Consider the following 24144-nt stretch of genomic DNA (forward strand, 5'->3'; position numbering starts at 1 on the left):
GCAGGATCGTCTTGAAATATAACAACTGTTTACTGTTGTCTTAGATTGTCATCTTGCAGTGGTGTTTTGTTTAAATACAGTGCAAAAAACACATGTTAGTATTCATTCATAATCTGACTAAAGCGTGTCAGCAGTTCAAAGCAGCAGCACTATAAAACGGAGCCTGCAAATCAGTCAGAGCCATCTTTCTATCTTGTCTTGTCCAGATATCTGCTTTATATAAAATGTGTTTTAAAAAAAAAAAAAAGTTTGGAATTAACTTTTGAAAACAGAGCATAACGTTGTCCTCTGGTGTTACCATCTCGCATGTATGTGTGGATGCACACAAACACAAGTGGTGAGACCCCAGCATGCTTCCTGCTGTCCAGCTGTCCACCTTATTGCAGTTCACTGCACGCTCGCTCTTTTCATCCTCCGTCCCCGTCCTGCTGGAGATGTCCCGCAGACGTTCCCCTCATAATACAAACACACAGAACCCCAACACTAAAAACAATGAGTGTGTTTGCTAAAGACGGTCAGTTTGGAGCTTGTGTGTGTCGTGTGTTTATGTGTAGCTGCATGTTTCCGTGTGTGTGTGTGTGTGTGTGTGTGTGTGTGTGTTCACTGAGCTAGAACAGGGAGCATTAGGAGGTGTCTTTTGTTGCTCCTGGGGGGCTACTGTGCTCAGTCCTAATAGGAGTCTTGTGCCTGCCGTTGTCCCAGGGGAGGGCTTCTGAATGAGGGGGTCTAACTTCACACACACACACACACACACCCCCTCCTCTCCATCCCCAGCTCGAGCGCGGCCTCCCCCACCACCCTCTCCCGTCCCTTGGGACTGACCGAGAGACAAAGAGGGAGTGGGGCTGGGGTGGGATGGGATGTTTGAGGGGGTGCACTGTGGCCCCTGTCTTATTAGAAGGGTCGTGAACGTGTCACGATGATTAATATGCCGAGGTGCGCGGGGATACCCTAGAGTCACATTTATTCAACACGAGGGCTCCCAAACACACAGTCACCACAAAATGGCACATTTGCATTTCCCATTAAGAAAAGAAAATATAGATATATATATGCAAATGGAACTCCTATCTGGTTTTATACCATTTTGCATTATCCATTTGGACATTAACAATAGATGACCATTTCTCTGCAAACCTCATTTTAGCTGCAGATTTTCACCTGACTGGGACGTGTTACGGCACGTGTACACCACCGCCTTTGAAGAGTTTGGAAAAGAAGAGAACTCCTATGAATTTGTGTTTTTGATATGAGATAGAAGTGTAAAGGTCATTTTTAATTCATAAAATCCTGTCACACAGTTTACTGTAAAACAAATTCATCATTTTTACTTTGCTGTCTGATATTTGGCAAAGAACATTAAATAATTTTGATGTAAAGACATGAAACATTTTTTGGTGTTCAAGTCTTAAACTATCATTTTAAGCTTTCTCATGTATTTGATCATGTTATAGTAACTGGGTGGGGAAACTGTAATTGCAGTATTGTGAGGTTAGTCTTTGATGCTAAAGTTTATAGCAGCAGCACAGAAATCAGTCAGAAAAAAGTAGAAACCTTTTGTGAACTCTCTTTCAATACTTTTTTCTATGTGACTCGTGGAAATCAAAGATAAATATCCATTTGATTAATCAAGAGTCGACAATTTTTACCACACTGCCAACATTAAAGCCCCCTCACTTGTAACATGTGGTAACTATTTATTGTATAACTTCACCTGAGCGTCCCCTCTCCATCTGTTTTCAACTGTTTAACTGGCTCGACGTTGCTGCATCTGATTATTAAAAGAATTTAACTTTGAAACAGGCTATAGTCATATTAAAATGGACAGATGGCATGGCGAATAAACCCTTATATACTATATGTTTCCCCCTAACATACACGTATAGGAGGGCTGTGGGCTAACTGTGGGACACAGGTACCCTGGGAGTCCACCAGATGTTTGATAGGCTCACCTGCAGGCCTGCTGCGTGCTGGCAGTAAAATTCATGCGCTGCATATGCTGCAATTATGCCACAGGGAAATAAGCTGCTGTAATAATGAAGTAGGCCGGGAACATGAGGAGGGAAAGCAAACAAGCCTGTTTCCTTTGGAAAAACACAGCCTCTGTCCATACTTCACTCGACTTGTCTTCTACTTTTTAAGTAAAATAAGTGTTATTACTGCACAGGGACTAGTTTGCATCTTCAGTTTGGCCGAGCATGAGAGAGGTGTCGTTGCTCCAGTAGGTGGTGCTGAAAGCAAAATCAGAGTCCTCACTGCAGGATAGAAGACAGAGTGTTGAAACACTGAAGTATAACTGAGCAAATTGTTCAGGAAATTAAGCCATAAAAAACAGTCCTGGAGTTGCAGTAAAATTATGAGCTCTTTTAGCAATAACATGTCATGGCAGCTGGAGCAAAGGTAGCTCAGGTCAAAGCATTAAATGTCCCACTGGTTTTCTGATCTTTACAAGCTAGCTTTGCTCGTTCTGCACAAGTGGAATGCTCTGCCAAGACGCGGGGTGTAATTAAGCTGCAGGCATTCATCCTCCGTGCTCTGCCTCTTACTTGTGCACTTACAGGATCTATAAAGGCACAAATTGATTTCACCTATCAATGCAGTCATTGTTTAACATGACGTAGCTCATATGTTGTGCATGTGTGTTTAATAACCGGGGGTCCTAACTGGATCACGGCGCACGGGCCCTGCTTCTCAGATTACTCCTGCTCAAGAAAAGGCCTCTGCTCCAGAAGCTGAACCATTTCAGCTCTGCTGTGTTTGGTGTTTGTTTTTTTTCCTTCCCAACAAAAGCGATTAAAACTGTTTGCAAAGGAAGAGCCGGTGTGTGTCGGTCCCCATCTGCAGCGATTAAAAACAACAAAAAGTAGTAATCACAAGTAAACCCCAAGCAAACTGCAGAATCATTCATTCCCGGTTTTGTGCTGATGAGCAAACACAACACTACCCACGTTAATTGCTGTGACCCCAGCAACCCACCAAAAGGAACATTGACATATTGTTTGTCCAGCGTGAGACACTGTATAATTTACACTCGCTAATGACTGTCCCTGGAAATACAGGCTGAAGGACCACGTCTGTCCCCAGCTTGGCCCTTATTCAATGTTCGCCCTGGACTCTTCTAATGGATAGTCCATCTGTACCTCGGTGAATTCATATCCCTCAATGCATGCCCATAATTCAATTACAAGACTTGTTTAGTGTAAAAAAAAAAACTAAACAAAACAGCCTGGTGCACTGTTCTCTCCTCGTCAATTGTGGTTTGATAAACAATTCACTATTGGCTGGAGAATCTCCACCCTAATCAAAACAAAAACAAACTGTGGCTGATTCAGCACAGTTGTGTTGCAGAGATTTTAGATGATTCTCTGTTGTTTTTCTTTAAAAAAAAAAAAAGAAAAAAAAAAGGCGTGTGGTGAAGAAAGACATATTACCATTGCCATGGGGTCGACCTTGACCTTCAAACTCAATCTGGCTATTAGGGCTGCCCCTCCCCAGCACCCCTGAGATGTAAAGAGGCTGACGGTTTTGACCCCTGATCCCATTTCTTAACTAGGCTGAGGTGCCAAATAACCTTTTGACCCAGGAAGCATTTGCAGGTTGCCTGAGCAACCTCAGATTTAGCAATGATTGACAGCTCCGAACTGTTTTTTTTTTAGTTTTTTATCTGCTTCTTTTTTTTTTTTTTTTCAAACGAAGGAACATCAACGCTCCTCTGCGAGATGAATGACAGAAAACGGCAGTTTATTTGCAAAAAATCTGGAGTTGTAATACATCAAATATGCTCAATAGAAAATGGGCAGATTAGATATTCTATTGTACTCAGTTGGCACATTATTATGCCAGATAGATGCAGAATAAATTTCCCTTAATAAATGAACGCTTTACATGGAAATGAATGTATGAATGCAATGGATGGATGTCATTATATCAGATGGAGGTCTATGTAAATGAACCATGAGCAGATTTGACATGTGGTGCAAATCACAGAAACACCAGAGCCGGGGATCACGACAGGAATAAATCTGCCTATTTTAAGAGACGCCTTGTGTTCTTTGACATAACCCTTAATCCACTCCCCAAATATATTTTCAACAAGGGCGAGCCGCCGCTAAAATAAACTTGCTTCAGTTTTTGCTAGTTGCAATGTAGGAGTAGACCATTTCATTACGATTGACCCAGGGGAATCTAAGGTTACCATCTGGCCACTGGCCACCATTACTGATCCTTGTTTTAATATGCAAATATATCTGTTTTTCCCAACCTTGATGTAATCACAAATGTAACCTGACTGAATGGACCGAACAACAGGACCATGTGCACATGTGATAACGGACAGCTTTCATGCACATGTGGCTAAAATCTGCAGTTGGACAGAGAATGGCAGTCCGCTTAGCCACACCCACACACACAAAAAAAAGCAGTGTTCAGATTCAGTGTAGGGACTCCCATTTTACATGGTATGACAGATACTGATTATCCTGTCTGGGTTAAGATTTTACTTTTTAGGGGGGTTAATGACATGGACTCAAACTCAACATCAGAGTCCAGTGTGTAGGATTTAGGGGGATATAAGGGCAGAAGTAGAATATAAGATTCATAGCAGTGTTTTCTTTAGTGTATAATCACCTGAAAATAAAGATTCTTGTGTTTTTGTTACCTTACAATGATCAGTTTATACGTATCTACACAGGGAGAGGATCCTATTCTACAAAGTCCCAAAGTGTTCTCATCCCAACGTGTCAAATATCGCTGCTTTGTCAGTGGACTTTCATGTCTAAATATGGCGTACTAAGTAACCTCTTGCATCTGTTGTTGACATGCCGGGATAGCGTGTGTATTTACACTTGTTACATGCATTCTGTCTTTTCAAAATACACTTCTGTTTTCACAGGAAAACAGTTTCTGCTTGTTGGATACATACTTTATTTTTCTCTTCAAAATAAACTTACAATGTAAGTTTTTACATTTATTTCCTTGTGCAACAAAACCACATGGTAAGGTTTGGGCAATAAAAGCATGTGGCTTGGTTTAGAAAAAAACTTCGGAGACCACAAAAGGTCCCTTTTTGTGTTGGTATATGACGCCAACATCAGTGACAAAGCAATGTTATTGGATAAGTTGGGAATGACAACGGACTGGGAGTCCACCATGTATGTTTTACTGTAGCCCAGACTGGACAAACCAAACACTGGCTCCAGATAGGGCCATTTGTGTTTTGGCATTGGCCACCGTAGTTCTCCTGCATGCCTGGCACATGGGAGAAGTTTCATTTGATTGCAGTCTGCAGCATCACTGCCAGATGCCAGTAAACCTTACGCACTAGACCTTTAAGTTTTAAGATCTAACTAATACTCACCACAACAAAAAAACATGTATATCGTACCACTGTTGTCGCATAAAGTTTACAACAGTGGTGTATTACTGAGCTGGAGTTACACAAACATGTTATCCCTTCTGAGTGACGTGCAGTTCTGTGGTACAGTAGTCTCTGGCTTTCAGATCAGTGTGTAGAACACATGCACATTTTTCTTGTCAAGGTGCTGAGTCCAAAAAACTGCAGCTGTTATTTCTGCCTGCCAAGGAACCGAAACACTGTTTTCTGCTCCCTTTAAAATTTCTTATATAAATTTACCAATTTCAAATTTTTCAAATATTTCATTTGTAAACTTTTAAAACATATTATAAGCAATTAATTAGTTACTTTTTTTCATGTCTTGTAAACAAAGTTTAAAAAAAGTGGGGGAAAAACTGAACACAAGTCATTGGAAACAAATCTAGCTTTGAATAAACAATGAGCTACTAACATTACACAAAACGTCTTATTCCTGTTCTTATGCAAACATCTCCCCTGTGGAGCTCCTACACTAGAAATAGCCTACTGGCAGTGGAAGCTGTGGAAACAGTTGCGAGGGTTTTGGCCAGTGACAATGCAAAGCTTCACTTTGCACTTCTGACACACGATGGAGGTCTGTCCATCCTGGCACATCCTGCATCAGCCTTTCACTGACACGATAGGGAAGTGGTCAATCCCGTCATATCTCATATCATCCACAAGCCTGGGATCTTTTGGCTGTTTGATTACTCTTGGTGGTGTGTTGTCTTCGTTTCCTTTGGAGGGGCGACCCCTTTTTTGCTTTTCAGGGTAGATGAGTCCTTTGGCAACATCCAACCTAAAGTCCTTAAGGCAATGATGTGAGTGTTGTACTCAGATACAATCTTCGGGCATGGCACACTTATCTTCTCCTTTTCCTGTTTGGAGTAGCGTCTCACTTGGCCAACAGGGTTGACAGAAGCACAGGAGCTCACCAAGGTGACAGTTTTGTTGTCTGCCCATTTGACCACAGCAATCTTTGCATCGTTGTCTACACGAAAGTCAAAGCTGCCTCTTCCTCTTCGTAGGAGGTCTCGATCTTCTTCCAATGTACAACCCATCAAGCGGTTCTTTCGAATGGTACCCAAACTTCTGAGGCCCAATTCATCTTCCTCATCTTCACTGGTTCCCTCATCTTCATCTGAATCAGATGAACCATCAGGTGGCAACACAACAGATGCCACCTCTCTCTTTCTTGTACCATAGAAAGTACTGGTAGAAATTCCCTGAAAACATATGTACACTGGTGAATTAATCAGTAATACACATTTAAGAGTAAAATGAAGTGTAATCAACATTTAACACCTTTATATTATTGATTATCTGTAGAGTATAGGCTTCAAAACATAAGTATATCTGAGAGTGATTATGCTTGTTTATATACCCCTATCTGGACAACGTACCCCCCAGGATACAGACATTCAATGCCTGTTTATCAAAGTTGTGTAAATGTAATTCATTATTTTTCAACCAGAATACATAAAGTTATCCTTAAAGAACAATATTTTCAAAAACAAATCCCCTCAAAACATAATTAACAAGAAAAATAACAACACTTACCTCATGGCCAGTGTCTCTGTCCACGTAGGCAGCCATTTTGGAGTGTGACATAAATGTATCAATTTAGTTTTGAATGCTGCCATAAAGTCACATGACCTGGGTACTTGATCCATCCCCCCTTAAGACTTTCTCATGATATTTAGTGCAGATACTTAATGCCCCTCCCCCCTACAGCCTGCCAGGGTTTAGGGTATAAACCCTAAACGGGCAATGTATCCTGGGAGATACAAACTGTAAAATGAAAAATAAAGGTCATATTTTTAAAAAAAATCATGAAATTGTGTTATTTTAGCCTAGAAACATTAGAAAATAGCAATTAATTATTTTTCCCAAAATTTTATATGTGCTTGCCCATTTAAGGGTTAATACATTAGGAAAAGTACAGCGTTTGTCTCTTTGTCAGGCGCGGATGATCAAAAGGAACACTTTGCTGATTTTCTACCAGCTTTGTGTCATCACAGTGTGGGTGGTATGTGTAAATGAACTGTGGTAAACTTCCTACCATCTTGACAGCGCCCAGATATCCCTACTCATCTGTCAGCTTAAATCCAGGGCTGTTGCTCGAACTACAGATTGTGCTCCTGCATTAGGATAAAAAGAGTATAGAAGCAGATCAGCAGAGGGAAAGATGCCTCTATTACTCCCTGTCTCTCAAACTCAGCTCAAACAGTAAAACTAAGCTGTGCTAATGAAATATGGACTAAGATTATGTTACTGTGTTGCCTATTTCTCGCTTAAAATGTTTTCAGAAACATATTTTAACTTACTGTTTAACTATTATTCAAGATTGTTTGTCACCAGACAGACACCATATTGTTTTCGGACTGGAAATTTGCATTAAGTCAACCACCAGTGGGAACGTTTATTCGTCTGGTGCAGCACAGAGCATTCTCATAGTTGCAGCTTTTCTACCTCTTGAGCAAAAGCAAATGCCACAGTCCTTTATCACAGCATAGACAGCCCAGTTTAATGGAAGGACCACATCCAGCAGTGAAATACTTCTTTAAATAGACTTGTGTCATTGAAGAAATTGTTTTAATAACAAACATTGTACTTCCTATCCTATCATCCTGCCCATCCTAATGTCACAAAAAACAATTAAAAAGTGCTCCTGTTAGCAGCTTAACATCACTTTGGTGTGGGTTATGTAGTTTAAAATGTTTGGTGATGGATTAAATCAAAGTAAACACAGAGGAGTCGGGTGTTAAAATGTCCTAACTTACACACTCAGATTTGACTTTTACTTGCGTTATTTTGGGGGTTTTTTTTATAGATATTTAAAGGTAAACTATGCAGAAATTGTCAACTGCTGCACAGTATCACCAGCAAAAGTAAAAATGAAAGCAAACACCAGATTCACTCTTGTTTTATAACGAGCTGTATCTGCTTGGAGTTTTGCTTTGCATTTTTTTCAGCGCTGTATCTGTGATGTTGGTAGCCTCCTCGTGGATTCGTGCTTCTCACAGTCTGGCACCTGCTCACTACCTTTTTATAAAGTCCCAACGTCACCCGCCCAGGAGCGTCTGAACACAGCAAATTAAGAAGAAAATAAAATACAGGCAGAGGGCAAAGTCTCTGCAGAAAATACACTGTCACACACTTCTAGTTCATCAGTGATGATTGAGAGGGATTTCTTTTGTATGAGTCCTGCACAGCATGCCTGAGCATTGTTGGTGTGAGCCTGTTATTCCACACATGATAATAATAAACAAGCTGAACTTGAAATTGAAAATGTTGTGGACTCTTTGTGCCCCTTCCTAAATTCTCCTTTATTATGAAAAGTCTTTGCTTGGCTCTGTCAGAGAGGATGCCTTTCAGTTGTCTGGCTGGGTATGATTGAAATTATTAACGAATCATAAATGAAGAGAGTCGTTGTTTGTTTCTTTGGTGAATGACTGAGCATGGATGCAGCCATCTCTGTTTTATATGTGCTGGTCAGCTTAAATCAGTCAGACCCAGGGTATTTTTCATTCCATGGTTTCAAACAGTGGAACCTATGTTGAGTTAATCAAAGATTATGCATTTGCTGTTCCAAATACTGTGTTTTGGTCTGACCTTTTTTGATAATAACCTCTCTGATGCACAGGAAGTGATGTATTTGGGGCCAGTGATGCACGAACAGAAAAGAGCACCGCCTGCAGAGCAAAGAAAACTGGGAAAATCGTTGCTGTGATGTTTATCACCAAAGATGAAGCCGAACTAAAAAAAACTGTTGCATTAAAATGTATTTTGGCACACACATTACAAAATGTGTGCAAAATGCTATGATATAATACTGTATATATATTTCTGGGGGGCCTTTTTATGCCTTTCGTTGATCGGCGTTGCTGGACATGTACCAGGAACAATGTTCACTACTATCTGAATGATGATGATCTTGATGATATATGTATACAGTGTACTGCATATACAGTAAATGTAACTGCCCTCTTTTCCACAGCGGAGCCCCTGGTGCAGGTGAACGGGAAGCCGAGTTGCTGCTTCTTCAAGTTCAGCCCCAAACTGATGTTCACCAAGGTGCTGAAGGCCCAGCTGTGGGTGTACCTGCGGCCACTGCAGCAGACCTCCACCGTCTACCTGCAGATCCTCCGGCTGAAGCCCGTCACGGAGCAGGGCAGCCGCCACATCCGCATCCGCTCCCTCAAGATAGAGCTCAACTCCAGGGTCGGCCACTGGCAAAGTATTGACTTTAAGCATGTGCTGCAGAACTGGTTTAAACAGCCCCACACCAACTGGGGAATCGACATCAATGCCTTTGATGAGAGCGGCAATGACCTGGCAGTTACCTCGCTGCGACCCGGGGAGGAGGGACTGGTAAGGACCCTCAGACCTGTCCTTGGGGCAGGGTGGGAACACTTCTCTTATAGCTCAGATTTATGCAAACATAAATCCAGATTTTAAGGAGGTCAGCCAAAATCATGTCAGAGGAAAAAACAATATTCAAAGAGAAATGTGGATGTGTATTGATCACTGTACTAAAATTGACTTATAGTCATTGAAAAACAGAAAGATGGCACTGATGTCATCCAGCATATCATCCTCCTTTCTCTCTCTCTCTGCATCTTTTCTGTGAACCTCTGCTGTCAACTCTTAAAAACTTAAAATAGAAAAGTTTGGGAGTTAAATATTTACACAAAATGGTGAGCAGTCCCTTTCTAGGGAGGATCAAATACAGGCTCCTATACTGAAGGCTTTGTCTTGTCAAGCTAGTTATGACATTTGACATTGCCCTGCAATATTTGTCTTCCATCCTTTATGCTTTATATCGCTCAGATTTTAAAAAGTTTCCAGCCATTATAAGTAGTTAAAGTGTGCTACTATGTTTTAGATTTCTGAATATTGTTTTTCTACCTTATGGGCAGCCACTGCTTATTTAATTTCAATAATCAACTTGCAGAGACTTCAGACTTGCATGTGCCATGTTAAGTATTACAGTGAACATCAGATTCTAAAACCTGTTTTACATCAACACACACAGAGCCTTTACAAAGATTGAAGCCCAAATTATTTTCACAGTAAGGAATCGTTCATCTTAAAGGGACAGTTCACCTCGAATCAAAACTACACGTTTCTCCTTTTACCTGTAGTGCTTTTTATCAGTCTAGATTGTTTTGGTGTGATAGAAATGTCTGCCATCTCTCTAGTATAATGGAACTAGATGTCACTTGGCTTGTGGTTCTCATAAGTTTGATAGAAAGAAAATAGTACCTACATGAACCTGCTCACAACAAGGTCTGTGGATTATCTTTATTAACCGGGTCGTGATTTCTGCAAAGAGACATTGCTGTTGAGTTTTTCAAAAGCAGGTTTTTGGCTCTTTGAGTACCACAAACCTAGTGCCATCTAGTTCCATTATACTGGAGGGAAGCCAAACATCTCTACAGCCGATATCCCCAATATTCAGCAACTCACACCAAAACAATCTAGACTGATAAATAGCACTACGGGTAAGAGGAGAAATATATATTTTTGATTTTGGGGTGGACTGTCCCTTTAAGCGAGTTTTCAGCATCTGTAAGTTGTCCAGAAGCTGCACAGGAGGGAAACAAATTCTCAATGGATGACATACTGTATGAGCACCACAAAAAGAACAGGGTTGTATCATGTCGCATCAATCTGCATCAGAAATACTAAAAAAAATAGCAAATACTACAATATATTGTTGATATTGGTAGTGATAGGTTATTCAGTGTGCACCAGACTGACCTCAAAATCCATGTTTTGAGCCACAGCTAAAGCAGCTACACTTCTGAAAAAGCACGATGGTTTCACACAAACCTGCAGCAGTTACAATGTTTTTGTAAAGCTGACTTCACTCCAGCAGCCTAAATCACAAACTCACACTGTTGGGAGAGCAGCTTCCCTCTGACTTATGTCACAGGTTCACCTCAAAAACACACATGCATTTGTTATGTTATGCTAAAGACACTGACTGTAAATCTCCACACAGAAAGGACTGCAGGCATGAAATGGCAGGCATCTGTTAAAGGCTGGACTCCAAAACCCCCATTTCTGTTACTTTCGAGTGTGCATGCCTTCAAAAGTCAAACCTTTAGCTTGTTGTAATTGTTGCAAGAGTTTCTAAAGGCTGTTTATATGTAGGGACACAGGAAGAGCTGTACTCTGTGTCAAAAGTGTTGATAATTCTGTACTTCAGTGATATCCATATCCCCAAATGGTGAATTTGAAAAAAAAAAGACATAGACTACATCTTAAAATGGAAACTTTATTGTATCATCCTAGATTTTGGACCCTTAATACGTCACCACTTGCTATCTGAACGTTTCAGTCGTGACCACTCTATATTTAGTTCAGTCCAGGGAGAACACAGCTGCCTTGTTTAGATCAGCGTTCACCATTCACATGTTCTTAAAGGAACACTTCACCCTCAAAATGATAATTTGTATATTACTTACTGACTTCGTGTTACAATAAAAGTAAAAAAAAATTACGCATTCCTCCACGATGACTGAAAAATCCAAAAACAGAAAAAGATTCTTTCTGAACTGGAGTAAAAGGGGAGCCGTGTTTAACAATAACAAAACTAAGACAAAACATCTGTTTCCAAACTCACAAATCTTGTGCAGTATAATCGAAGTTTCATTTCTCCAGTCGTATGCTCAGTACTTCCCAAACATGCATTTTAGGTAAAACCTTACTATTTAAAACACTTAAGCAAACATGTGATTGAACTCTGCTCGTGCATTCTATTGAGCAAAGGTTAAACACATGCACTTGCCCCAGGTGCGCTTTTCATCGGTGTGTGAGATTGTTGATGTATAAGTGTTTTAAATAATAATGTTTCATTAAAATGCGTGTGTTTGGGAAGTATTGAGCATACAACTGGATAAATGAGACTTGGATTATACTGCACGAGTTGTGTGAGTTTGTAAACAGATGTTCTGATGTAGTTATGCTGTTGTTAAATGCGGCCCCCTTTTACTCCAATTCATTAAGAATTTTCTCAGTTTTTGGATTCTTTGACCACTGAGGAGGCGTGCAAGAAACACATGGCAAGTAACTGATTTGTGGGTGAAGTATTCCTTTAATTTTTCCCTTTAATCCTAAATGTAATGTATATACTTTTTGCAAAATGTGAATAGATCATAAACTAATGTTCCTCTGAATAGTATGGGCATTTCTTTAGCCTCATGTTGAGAGGATGCCCCTGGGCCTCAAACCCTGAGAACAGTTTTTTTTAATATATGTTTTTACTTTGATTTACTAGGTTTATATCCACTGTAATGGGTGGGTTTACACGGATGAGTTCAAACTTCAGTCTTAAAGCAAAACCATCCGTGAATCATTAATCTAGTTAGAAATCCCAGAGTTACCGCGACTGACAGTTACATACAACATCTATGTGAATTATGTAGGCCACTTGTCCCCATTAAGCAACACCAAATATTTACTAAGTGGTCATTTGGGTCAGATCTTCACAACACATATCAGAGGTCAGCTCTGGTGTCTTGGCCAATAAATCTCTGCCCTCTGAGCACACAGCAGTGTGCAATATTATTCTTGACCGGAAAAAAAAGGAAAAGATCAAAAACACAGGCAAGCATACCAAAATAAAACAAAACACAACAAGCAAGGAAAAAGTCAAACTCTGCTTCTCCCTGATCCTCTGGGTCTTTTTTTCTGCAACAAAAGCCCTAAAGGCCAAGCTGACATGGTCTCACCCCAACGGCCTTTCAGCTTATTTCCTCTTTTGAATGCGTCACAAAAAACTGTGCTGGAGCCCAGCTGGAATCACTGTGGGGAGAGGAAGGCTTTGTAAAACAAACATGATGGAGTAAAATATTTGATCCGCTTGCTTTGCCCAAAGGTCAAGTTTATGGCAGCCTGCAGATGACCTCCTGGGTCACGCATCAAACCAAGTATACCAAGTCAGCCATCAGTGTTAGAAAAGTAAAGTGTGTGAATCGCTGCTCAAATGGCACGTTGTGCTCCTTCTTTAAAAATGACAAATAAATTCATATGTTTTCGTGAAATATCAGATAAGTAGGTTTTTGATTTTAAGCATTTCTTATTTTTCTTTGCACTTTCGCCACCTTTCAGGTCATCCAAGTGTTGATCTTAGAAAAAACTGGCAGCCATTAGCAACTGTTTCTAATGCTAAACTAAATCATACAGTAACTCTTTGTTTAACCAATGTCATATAAGGTGAGCTGCTGGTGGATCTTAGGTTTAGGAAAAGAAACATGGTGAGGACGTACCTTAAAATGACTCAGAGTTCACTCAAAGTTCACAAGGTTCTGAACAGCACTCTCCAGGGGAAGGTCCTGGTGGGAAGTCTGTGTTTTGTGACCCATCATTCACCCGATTCTTCCTCCTGGGACCACTTCCTTCTTTACTCCCCTCAGCGCATTGGTCACGTCATAGCAGCCTTCCCAAATACATGGGTTACGCACAAATTACTGGCTCATGATTAAGTGAAATATGCATGAACTTTATAGTGTTACTTTGCATCAGCAGAAGTACAAACAGTGCATGAGAACTTACCTGATATCAGACAGAATAGTCAGCTTGTTACACGCAGTTTCAATCTTCAGTCTCACATTGTGTTCACTCTGTGGGGGAGGAGGATTTGATTTTCCCCAACCAGTCACTAAAGACAAACATATCCACTTGAATCTGCTGTCATTTTAGGTCCACACTGATGCATAGCCATGCCAATACATCTGTTTTAGTAAGTGAAGTAATAACGAGTGATGAAGTTGGGCGATTTTGAGAAGACATGTCGATTTAGAACAGCCTTCATAGCAGTGTCTATCTTGCCTGTGTCTTGTCTATGTAACTTTTTTTAAACGTTGCATAAATAATTGATTTTGTATCTGGACTACAGATACAAATTGAACAGTTACAGATTGAAATACTGGTGGAATTAGCCAGGAAATATTTCTACCTATGTTGAGCAGATAGTCATAACACACCAGAGCTACTTGACATGTTGAAACTGAAAGACTTTGCTTCTTTGTTGTTGTTTTTTTTGTTTGTTTTTTTAATTTACTGACTGACATCTCAGTTGACATCACCACTTAGTTTTCATCTTTTGGATATCAAGACTGAAGCAGAAATAATTTTTACAGTAAAGGATGTTTCATGGTAAAGGCATGGTTAACCCTCAAATCAAAAACACATATTTTTCTTCTTACCTGTAGTGCTTTTTAGCAATCTCGATTGTTTTGGTGTGACTTGCTGAGTGTCGGAGATATCAGCTGTACAGATGTCTGCCTTCTCTCAAATATAATGGAACTCGATGGCACTCGGCTTGTGGTGCTCAAAGTGCTGAAAAGATACATACATTTAAAATACACTTGAAGCTCAACAGCAATGTCTCTTTCCAGAAATCATGACCTGGTTATTTAAGATAATTCACGGACCTTCCTGTGAACAGTTTAATGTAGTAACTATTTTCCTTCTACTGAAATACACCCGCCAACTGTATCACTGCGCAAAAGGAAGTGTGTATCTACTGCTAGCTCACCTAGTGCCACTGAACTAGCTAACATTACAGTTCAGCCAAGGAGGACGCCATTAATGTTTACATCTCATGTTGTCACAAGCACGAGCCTCCCGTCCATGAGCAGATGCCAATACTGGAAGGTCTGTGGATTATCTTGAGTAAAGGGGTCTTGAATCCTGGAAAGAGACATTGCTGTTGAATTTTTATTATGTTGAAGAGAAGACAGACATCTATACACCTGATATCTCCAACACTTGACAACTCACACCAAAATGATGTAGACTGATAAATAACACCACAGGTAAGAGAAAAAATTGATTGATTTTGGGGTTGAACTGTCCTGTTAAACCTAGCATCAAAAATATTATGTCAGGGTCAGTCAGGATATAAGTATGTTTTCAAATACGAGGCATAGCCAAGACCAAAAGCACTATCTTGTTTCTTTCAGTACAGTGAAATCACCACATCGACTAGCATTTATTCAGATACACTTGCATTCTTTCATAAAATTGCTCTGTTTTGTAATGTTGTCTCTCACACATAATCACAGAATACTATGTACTGAACACTTAAATTCACTTTGCACAAGCAGTTTCATAAGAAGTTTCTAGCTGTACTTTGGCAATCAAGTCTCAACAGTACTGAAAGGGCAACTACGTCCATTTTCAAAATTCATACATGTTATTCATATGGTCTAAGACAGTCCAAAAATCCAAATACTTAAACTGACATTTATGAAGTCATAGGGTATAGTCCGGAGCTGCTTCACAGACAATTAATTGGGAAATGAGATGACACTGAGAGCATCCAAAGGAATGTTTTGAGTACATGGGTGCATTTTCTGTTTCAGATCTGAGAACATTACAACAGAATAAAGCTCATTTGGGTATTAAAATAATAACATTCTTTGGCTCCACAAATTCAGGCTGCTATTCAATGACTTTATACCCTGTGACATCACAAGTTTTAGACTTGCTTCTCTGGTTTATGACTTTGAGATACAGTAGCTTATGTTCAACAAATACTGACTGAACTTTCCTAGGCCATGGAAATAATATATTGGAATACTTAATTTAGGTGGTGTTCTCCTTTAATGCTGAGCTACTGAAGTATTAGATACAGTTTGTAGCTTGTAGTCCAGTTTCTGTGAGTATGTGGGTGAGTTGACACATGGATTCAACACAAAATACGTGCACTTGTTAATTGATTGTGTGTGTGTGCGTGCGTGCGTGCGTGCGTGTGTGTCTTTACTTGCAAAACAGGCCTATTTTCACATTAGTCCCTCTGAATTGCAACAGCTGGAAAAGCACAGGTGGAACTACACTGAAAATGGCAGTGAGCCATTATGCACAATAGAAAAGCCCTAGAACTTGTCAAACTAAATGGGATGCAGCCATTATTAATGTCATTAATAAACATTTTTTGAGAATCCCACTCCTTTTGGGCTGTTTTGGCCAAAATGAAACACGTGAATGTGACAGGATGAAAAATAATTGCTATGAACTCTTTATAAACTCTGTCTATAAATTGCAGATACAGATTACAGTGATACCTAAGTCTAAGTGGAGCATTGTAACCAGTCTTACATCAACAGTCTAAGAAATTAAATGAATAGTTCCTTATTTTGGAGAAATACACGAGAGATGACGAAATCAATATAACTATCATGTTTGTTCATTAGATACGTAGCTAAGGCTGGGAGGTGATTGGTGATTGGCTTAGCATTAGCATAAAGACTTGAAACGGGAAAACAGTTAGCCTGTTAGTCTGTTAAACAATCTGCCTACCGGCATCTGTTTTGTTTAATCCAAACACAAACAGAACTATAAAAAGGACACTTTGAGGTTTTAAGGAGACTTACTTACTCAACAATTTCTTGGCAAATAACCGCAGGGAGCTGTAACTTCCCAGAGTCTTGTCGTTGCCAAGAGGTTGCTGGGTAACCAGCAGAAACACAGAAGGGCTGGGTGGATGGATAAACTGTTGTTCATCATGAAGTTACAGTACGTAACTCCCCCTTTAAGCACAACTTGTCATTTTATGCTTCTGTTTGTGCACAGATTACAACAATAAGACACAACATGTTAATTAGTTAGTTTTAGAGGTGTTGGTGGCCATATTTTTTAAACTTTTGAAAGAGCAACACTAGCTGTTTCCTCCTGTTTGTAGTCTCTATTCGAAGCTAAGCTATTAACCTCCTGGCTCTGGGTCCTTAGTAAACAGAAAGACAATAGGGCAAATAGGCGTATCTCCCCTGAAAGACATTAAAGGTTCAGTAGGTTACCTTTATGAAAATGACGTTTTGTCATTTTGTAAACACTGTCACTATATCCTGACAGTAGTACATGAGACAGATAATCTGCAAAAAAAATCTGGTTCCTCTGGCTCCTCCTAGTGATCCTAGTGGTAAGAAGAATTGCAAGAATCCACTGTGCCTGAACAAAAACAACCAATCAGAGCCAGGAAGAGTGTCTAACGCAGTGTCATTCATTGCTCATGCCCATGTGGCACCACACCCTTGCCCTGGGTATGCTGTTATTTAAGCCCCTTTCCCACTGCACAAAAAACCCGCTAACATCTGGCTTTTCAGTGTAATGGGAAAGGTCGCCATCAGCATTCACAGCTGGGTCAGATGACTCTGCAGTGGACACAGGTAGTTATCGGCTCCAGTTTTGATTAACATTGATGGAAACACAACACCCAGGTGAACACGGTGATTTAAATCCCTCTACCAGCAAAACGCAATGACACGCTGCCATAAAATACCATCTCCGCCCAAGCAGCACTCAAACATCGTCCCAAATTAGTTGAATAAATCAGAGATATATAAAATATATAAAAGAAGTAACCATCATAAGATTTTTCACAGGCCTCCATGCTGCTCTCTGCTTTTTGCTAACCTGTTTTCCGGGCTGTCAGTGACGTCGCATACTCGTCTGCTGCAGAGCGGTGCACACGGCTGTAGTCTACTGGCAATAGGAAAGTCTATCCAACATATTCTCACTCACAACTCGTCACACAACACATATGACACGCTAGTCATCATGGGGGCTCCTGTTGTTGACATTCTAGGATGCCGTGTCAATTTACGATTGTTGCATGAATTGTGCCTTTTCAAAAAACACTTCCATTTTCACTAGAAATGTACGGTTTCTACTCGTTAGATGCATACAGCCTTTTTTTTTTTATAAACTTACAACATCAGTGAAACACCTAGTTTTTGTGTTTATTTCTTGTGCAACAAACACACGTGGTTAGGTTAAGCCAACAAAAGCACGCACGTTTAGAAAAAATCATGGTTTGGCTCAACATTCATATGGTAGGCACACACAGGGCTCCTGGGTGAAAGTCCGGTGTTTGTTGAACTGATCCACCACCCCTCCTGACTGCACTGATTCCAGGTCTTTAAGTTACAGCAGCATTTCAAGCTGACGCCATCTGGCAGTATTAGCAATGGATGCCGCCTGGCAATGTATCATACTGCCATGAAAGGATGGCTTTTATTGACGGGGTCTGACGCAGAAATTACTGACCAAGCGGCAGTCTTTGATGACTTCAGAAAGGGAACGGGTTGGTCTATCACCTGTTTGTAGCAGGTTTTCCCGTGTTTAAAAAACCTGCATACACGCACTAATTTTGGTAAAAAAATGGATATTGGTTATGTTCACCACCTTCAGTCATCAGGAGAAGCTTTGCAAACACGCAATCCCTCTTTTACCAACAACAGTGTACACCACAAAGACAACTTAACACAAGAAGACCAACGACGAACAGCAAGCTTTAACTTTCACAGAAGTTGTCGGTCTTCTTCTGTTTACTTGTATTCACTGTGTACTCTATTGTTGTGCATAGGCAGTGATTGACGGATGCGTTAGAGACTCCTCTGCTCTGATTGGTTGTTTATGTTTGGGCACAATGGATTCTTGTAAATGCCATTAGGAGCACTAGGAGGAGCCAAAGGAACCTGATTTTTTCACAAATTATCTGTCACATGAACTACTGTCAGGATATAGTGACAGTTTGCACAAATGTGATATAATATTACAAATATGTTGTTGTTCTCTTATAACCACCTCTTTCTCTCTGTCCTGCCCCTTCTCCCCCTGATTCCAGCAGCCGTTCCTGGAGGTGAAGGTTCTTGAGACGACCAAACGCTCTCGGAGAAACCTCGGCCTAGACTGCGACGAGCACTCCACCGAGTCTCGCTGCTGTCGCTACCCCCTGACTGTGGATTTCGAGGCATTCGGCTGGGACTGGATCATTGCCCCCAAACGATACAAAGCCAACTATTGCTCTGGCCAGTGCGAGTACATGTTCATGCAGAAATATCCGCACACCCACCTGGTGCAACACGCCAATCCCAGAGGCTCTGCAGGGCCCTGCTGTACCCCAACCAAGATGTCACCCATTAACATGCTCTACTTCAATGACAAGCAACAGATCATTCACGGCAAAATCCCAGGGATGGTGGTGGATAGATGTGGCTGCTCTTAGGCTGCAGGGGAGACGCACACTTGTGTACAGCCACCATCGCATCGAACCACCCAAAACCCTTACGGAGCTCTCCCCTGGCACCAGAACCCACTCCTCGGCACCAGATTTCCCTTTTGCCCAGCCGCAAAATCAACCCACTGGGTTTCCATTTTTCCAGTAATTAAATTGATTCTAACTGTAAAAAAAAAAAAAAAAAGTTATAAATGAAACATGAATCAAAAAAGGGACTGAGTGATGGAATACAGTACATTATGAATGATTTAAAGAGGTTGTCCATGTGGAGCAGCTTCAGAAAATGGTAAATGAGACAAAACTATGTTATAGAGTACGTGTTAGTTTTGTGGGTTTTTAAAGTTTTATGTTGTTTTGTTTTTTTGTTTTGTTTTTTTAATGGCATCTTTGTGAAATGTCCAGGTGAGTGGATTGAGATGACAGGAGACATAAGCATTTACAATATTTTTAAAGCTATTTCAGTCCTAAAGTGAGTTTGGGAATACTTAATTTCACAGTTAAGCTTACTTACGGGTGAGATTTGATCTACAAAAAATGTTTGCAAGGGGGCATGATCAGAATTATTTTTGCAATCCATCACTTTAACAAAAAGAACTAAACCCATGCTAACGTGAGAGGGGTTTACCATTAGAAAGAATACACTAAGATACACAAAGATACACTCTTAGTATAAATCCAAAATCTTGTTTACAGATGTTTAGAGATGTGCTCTAGAGATGTAAAGTGTTGAGGAGATCCAAAACCAAACCTATACCCTCTATTAATGTATAACACCCCAGTGTGACATTCTCGAGTATCTACGAAACCTTTCACAGTTACTTTGATCTTTTTTTATTTGGAGTCTTGTAAAACTCGAAAAGGAAAAGGGAGAGAGGTGGTTGTGTTATTTTAACTTCGCTTTTCAAAGTGGATAAATAAAGTCAGTATAGCTATTTCTGCCATTCTGCTAAAGTAGATACGACATATTTAGGTTCCACTTCAACACTAAAGCCTAAAACTCTGAAGTCTAAAGTACTGTAATGTAGATGCACTCTGAAGTCATTCGGCACCGCCTGGGAGAGGAGGAGGAGCAGGATCCTGCAGGATGACAAGAACCTGACACATTTTCTTTCTTCTACGTGACAAAAGGAAAATACACTTTAACACCCTCAGCTTTTACATGAAATGTTTAAAACAGCAAAGTAAATGCACTGTTTCATAACTTGAAGAGGCCTGGGACTGAGCATGTAATAACCAATAGAGAGCAAAATCCATACCCTGAAATAAAACACACAAGGCTGACAGTAACGCTCAAATGTTCGCTCTGCTGTGAGCTGAAAATAGCACAAACCAGTGTTACAGTATTATGACTACAAGTTTACACGCTTGTGTTTGCATCTGTGTTAAATAATTTGCTTAAATTTAGAAAGAGCTGTAGCTTCATCTTATCGAGCCAGTTCATTCACTTTTTCTCAAGACTAGTTTCAGAGGAGATAACAAAAATGCAAAATCCTTTAACTGCAGTACTGTACTCAGACATAATAGCTTTTATAAATCACAACAAACCACTTAACACGTGCAAATCAAGAGAATGTAACTCAACCACTGACTTTAGTTTAGAGAGCATATTTGATTGGTTTTTGAAATGCCCCCACCCACCTCTGTGGAGCTAACTCCGGTCCAGAAGTTTGATCATTTGAAAAAGGAGATTGTTATTGAAAAACTAAACTTTGAAACAGAAAATTTGATTTCGATCTTGAAATTTGAGAAATACAACAATGTATTCAAACCAATACTATACAGTATGTGGGAGATCTTTATCAGGCTAGCCATGATGTCACATCCTACACACCAGATCAAGGCCAAAAATATGAAACTGAAAACTACAATCTGAAAGTAAAATAAAAATTCTGAATATTAAAAAAAATAATTAATAAATAAAAAAAAAGGTCTACATCTGAAAACCTAAAAGCTGTAACTGAAAAATGAAGACCTCAAATATCAAAATATATATATATATATGAAAGTGACAAATTGAAAAATGAATAAAAGAATTCCAGAACCGAATGAAAACTATATTTAACCTGTAAAAGTTGTTGTTTAATTACAACTTTTTTTTCAAATTACCAAAAGTTTTGTCCCAGATTTAGTTCCATACACCTTCACCTCAACCATACCATCATTATCATAAAATATTGTTAGTGCTTGAACACATAGTAGATTAGAAACGCTTGAAGTCTGTCTTTGTCTCCTGGATGTCAAAGCAAAGATATCATTTTGTTGTAAACGAAAGCACTATGCTGTTGGATAAAGGAAGAGCCTTCTGACATTATATATAAATGATATATGTATATATTTAAAAAAAAAAAAAAAAAAAAAAAAAAAAAAAGGGGTACAAAAACCTTTTTTGGGGCACTCTACCTTACCAACAATAAATTTTGCACTATGGGACGTTCATGGCGTGAGGAGGTAAAGTGTTGTTTGTGTTTTACTAAGCACAAGAGAGCTTGTACAGTATAGGATTAAGAAAAAAACTATTCAAGCTTCTGGTGATAAACCATGAACTAGAGAGGTTATCACTTCTTTTGATACCATCACGCTTTCCTGACTTTTGTCTGAAGCGGGGGCCTGTCCATACACTCACACACTTTTATCCAATCTGGAACCTGGACGTACTGTACCAGCGGCCTGAAAGGCCTCCTTGCCCACTTTGGGTGATAAGTCATGTGAATAATAAGTGTCTGGATCAATGAGAATAGAATGCTTTAACTGGAAATGGCCCGCCCACCAACTTTAATCTGTTACCATGTTAGAGAGACTGCGTCCTTTTGACTTAAACAATGTGTCGACTGTCTTGCATAGACATGTTTTTGCCTTTTGTGTGTGTTTTAAGTGAAAGCACCCATGTAAGAATGGGAGGAGTATCCAGGGATTGTTAGCCAAAGTAGAGGATGACATGTTGTGTGCTGTAACTTTTGTGATCGCAGGAATATGCTAGAACATTTCAAAGGGAGGAAAAAGCTGGTTTAGGGGCAGTGGTTGGAAATAATTCAACTGGTCAATTATCTATTTATTAATATTAATTACAATGCATTTCAAAGTCTGTCTACCTCACTTTAGCCTCCTAAAAAAACTTGCTTTTTTTAATTTGTCATCGATTAATCTGTGCAAACATATAACCCATAAGAACCCCCTCCCCCCCTCAAAAAAAATGTAGATGAAAACCACAGGGTCCCCTTGCTCTCAGGTTCAGATTGAGTTATTGACAGAGTGACTGATGGTAGCGGCTCTGGTAATGTGTGGTCAAAAGAAATAATTAGCTGTGCCCACATCTATGGCTTGTTGAGAAGTTGCATTTTGAATTTTAGTGTTTGTATACTGGTATGTGTGAGAGTGTTTTCATATAAATATATGAGAGTAAGAAATCTCTATGTAAATACCTACCCAGATGATGATGATGTTTTGGACAGGTTCACCGCTTCTCATGTTTTTCTCACTTTCCCCCGTCATTCCTCCGTTCTTTGTGTAGTTTAAGAAAAAAATCACCCCAACTTTGTAGTTTAATGGTTGTGCATATGAATAACTGTTCAATTGTTATTTTTGCCTTTTGTTGTTTATTTACTGTCATTTTTCTTTTGTACAATAAATCATTTATTTAGCTTATGGGATTTGTTGTTCATTTTTAAAAGCTCTGATACATCCACTGTTTACTACCTGCTCACCACCATGGATACAGACAACTGGATACAGTGTCGGAGGCGGGGCTGGTTTAGCCTTCCTCTAACTTGAACGGAAAGAAAATAAATTGTGGAACTGTCGAAATGTTATGGGACTGAATGGATCAAATCGTGATACTGAAACATTTGGCATTGGTTGTGACACTCCAAAAATGTATCCACTGTTTTAGAGACGTCTGATTCCCAATTTAAGTCTATAAGAAAAAGTATTTTTGGGCTTCATGGTGTTACATCAAGGACCTAAAGTTGTAGTTACACAGTTTGGTCACAATGTTGAAATGACCACAAAGTCTGGCGCACTTCCTGGGGGCCTGTCCTGAAGTCATTTTACATCCTGTTAGTTTGTAGTTTTTACTCCTCCAAAGACTACAGTTCCATTCCAAAACCATTTTCAGGAAGTGACATAATATTTTGGCAGGGAACTCAAAGCAGCAGTAGGGAGGGCATAAACATTCACTCTTGTTTTTCGAAGTTACAGGATGTTAATCAGTTTTTTGTCACTCTTAAAGTTACATACTGTTAAGCTAAACTTTGAAGAAAGTTGGTCTGATTGCAAAAAAACATATACTTGTTATGTGCAGATGGTTAGCAAACTCAATCTGGATTACTCACAGAAATAAGGCTAATTTAGCTCAAAATGTTTTGCCCTGTTAGATTTGTATCAACCAGTCCACCCATAAAGATTATTATTTGATTGCCTGAGATTGGCCATCATGTTTTCTGACAGTTAATCATGTCACTGTTCTTACATAATTCAAGAAAAAAATAACAAGCCATCTTTTTTCATAAGTCATGAGGCAGAAATGCTGTCTCCTAGAAATTCTGTTTGTATATTACGAACATATCTTTCATAATTATGTTGTGGTGACAACGTAATCACTACCTGGAGTATGTTCACAAACAGTGTTTCTTTTAGTTAATGAAACACTACATGTATGTACCGCGCTACATTCACAGCGAGGTCGTTCAGGTGGATGGCTACGATACTACATCCCAGGTTCACATCCAGACTCACATCTGTG

General features: G+C 39.7%; 2 protein-coding genes across 3 annotated transcripts in view; one reads left to right on the forward strand and one right to left on the reverse strand.

Moving 5' to 3' along the window:
- The window catches only part of gdf11 (growth differentiation factor 11), a 40692-nt gene extending 17646 nt beyond the window's left edge, over window positions 1-23046 (forward strand). Inside the window, exons 4-5 of one of the 2 annotated variants that reach the window (XM_050037318.1) lie at window positions 9372-9745; window positions 19014-23046. In XM_050037318.1, coding sequence (XP_049893275.1) covers window positions 9372-9745; window positions 19014-19394 — 755 coding nt within the window. In that variant the 3' untranslated portion in view covers window positions 19395-23046. The remainder of the gene's footprint in view (window positions 1-9371; window positions 9746-19013) is intronic. The other variant, XM_050037319.1, reaches the window with a different exon arrangement.
- Window positions 5721-6971, reverse strand: LOC126385550 (piggyBac transposable element-derived protein 3-like). The gene is made up of 2 exons (XM_050037322.1): window positions 6932-6971; window positions 5721-6597 (listed from the first exon to the last, which is right to left on the reverse strand). The coding sequence occupies exons 1-2, from the start codon at window positions 6965-6967 to the stop codon at window positions 6079-6081; spliced, it is 555 nt and encodes a 184-aa protein (XP_049893279.1). The 5' UTR covers window positions 6968-6971; the 3' UTR covers window positions 5721-6078.
- Window positions 23047-24144: the final 1098 nt, after the last annotated feature.

This window comes from Epinephelus moara, chromosome 24 (assembly GCF_006386435.1).
Source record: "Epinephelus moara isolate mb chromosome 24, YSFRI_EMoa_1.0, whole genome shotgun sequence".
Classification (NCBI taxonomy): Eukaryota; Metazoa; Chordata; class Actinopteri; order Perciformes; family Serranidae; genus Epinephelus; species Epinephelus moara.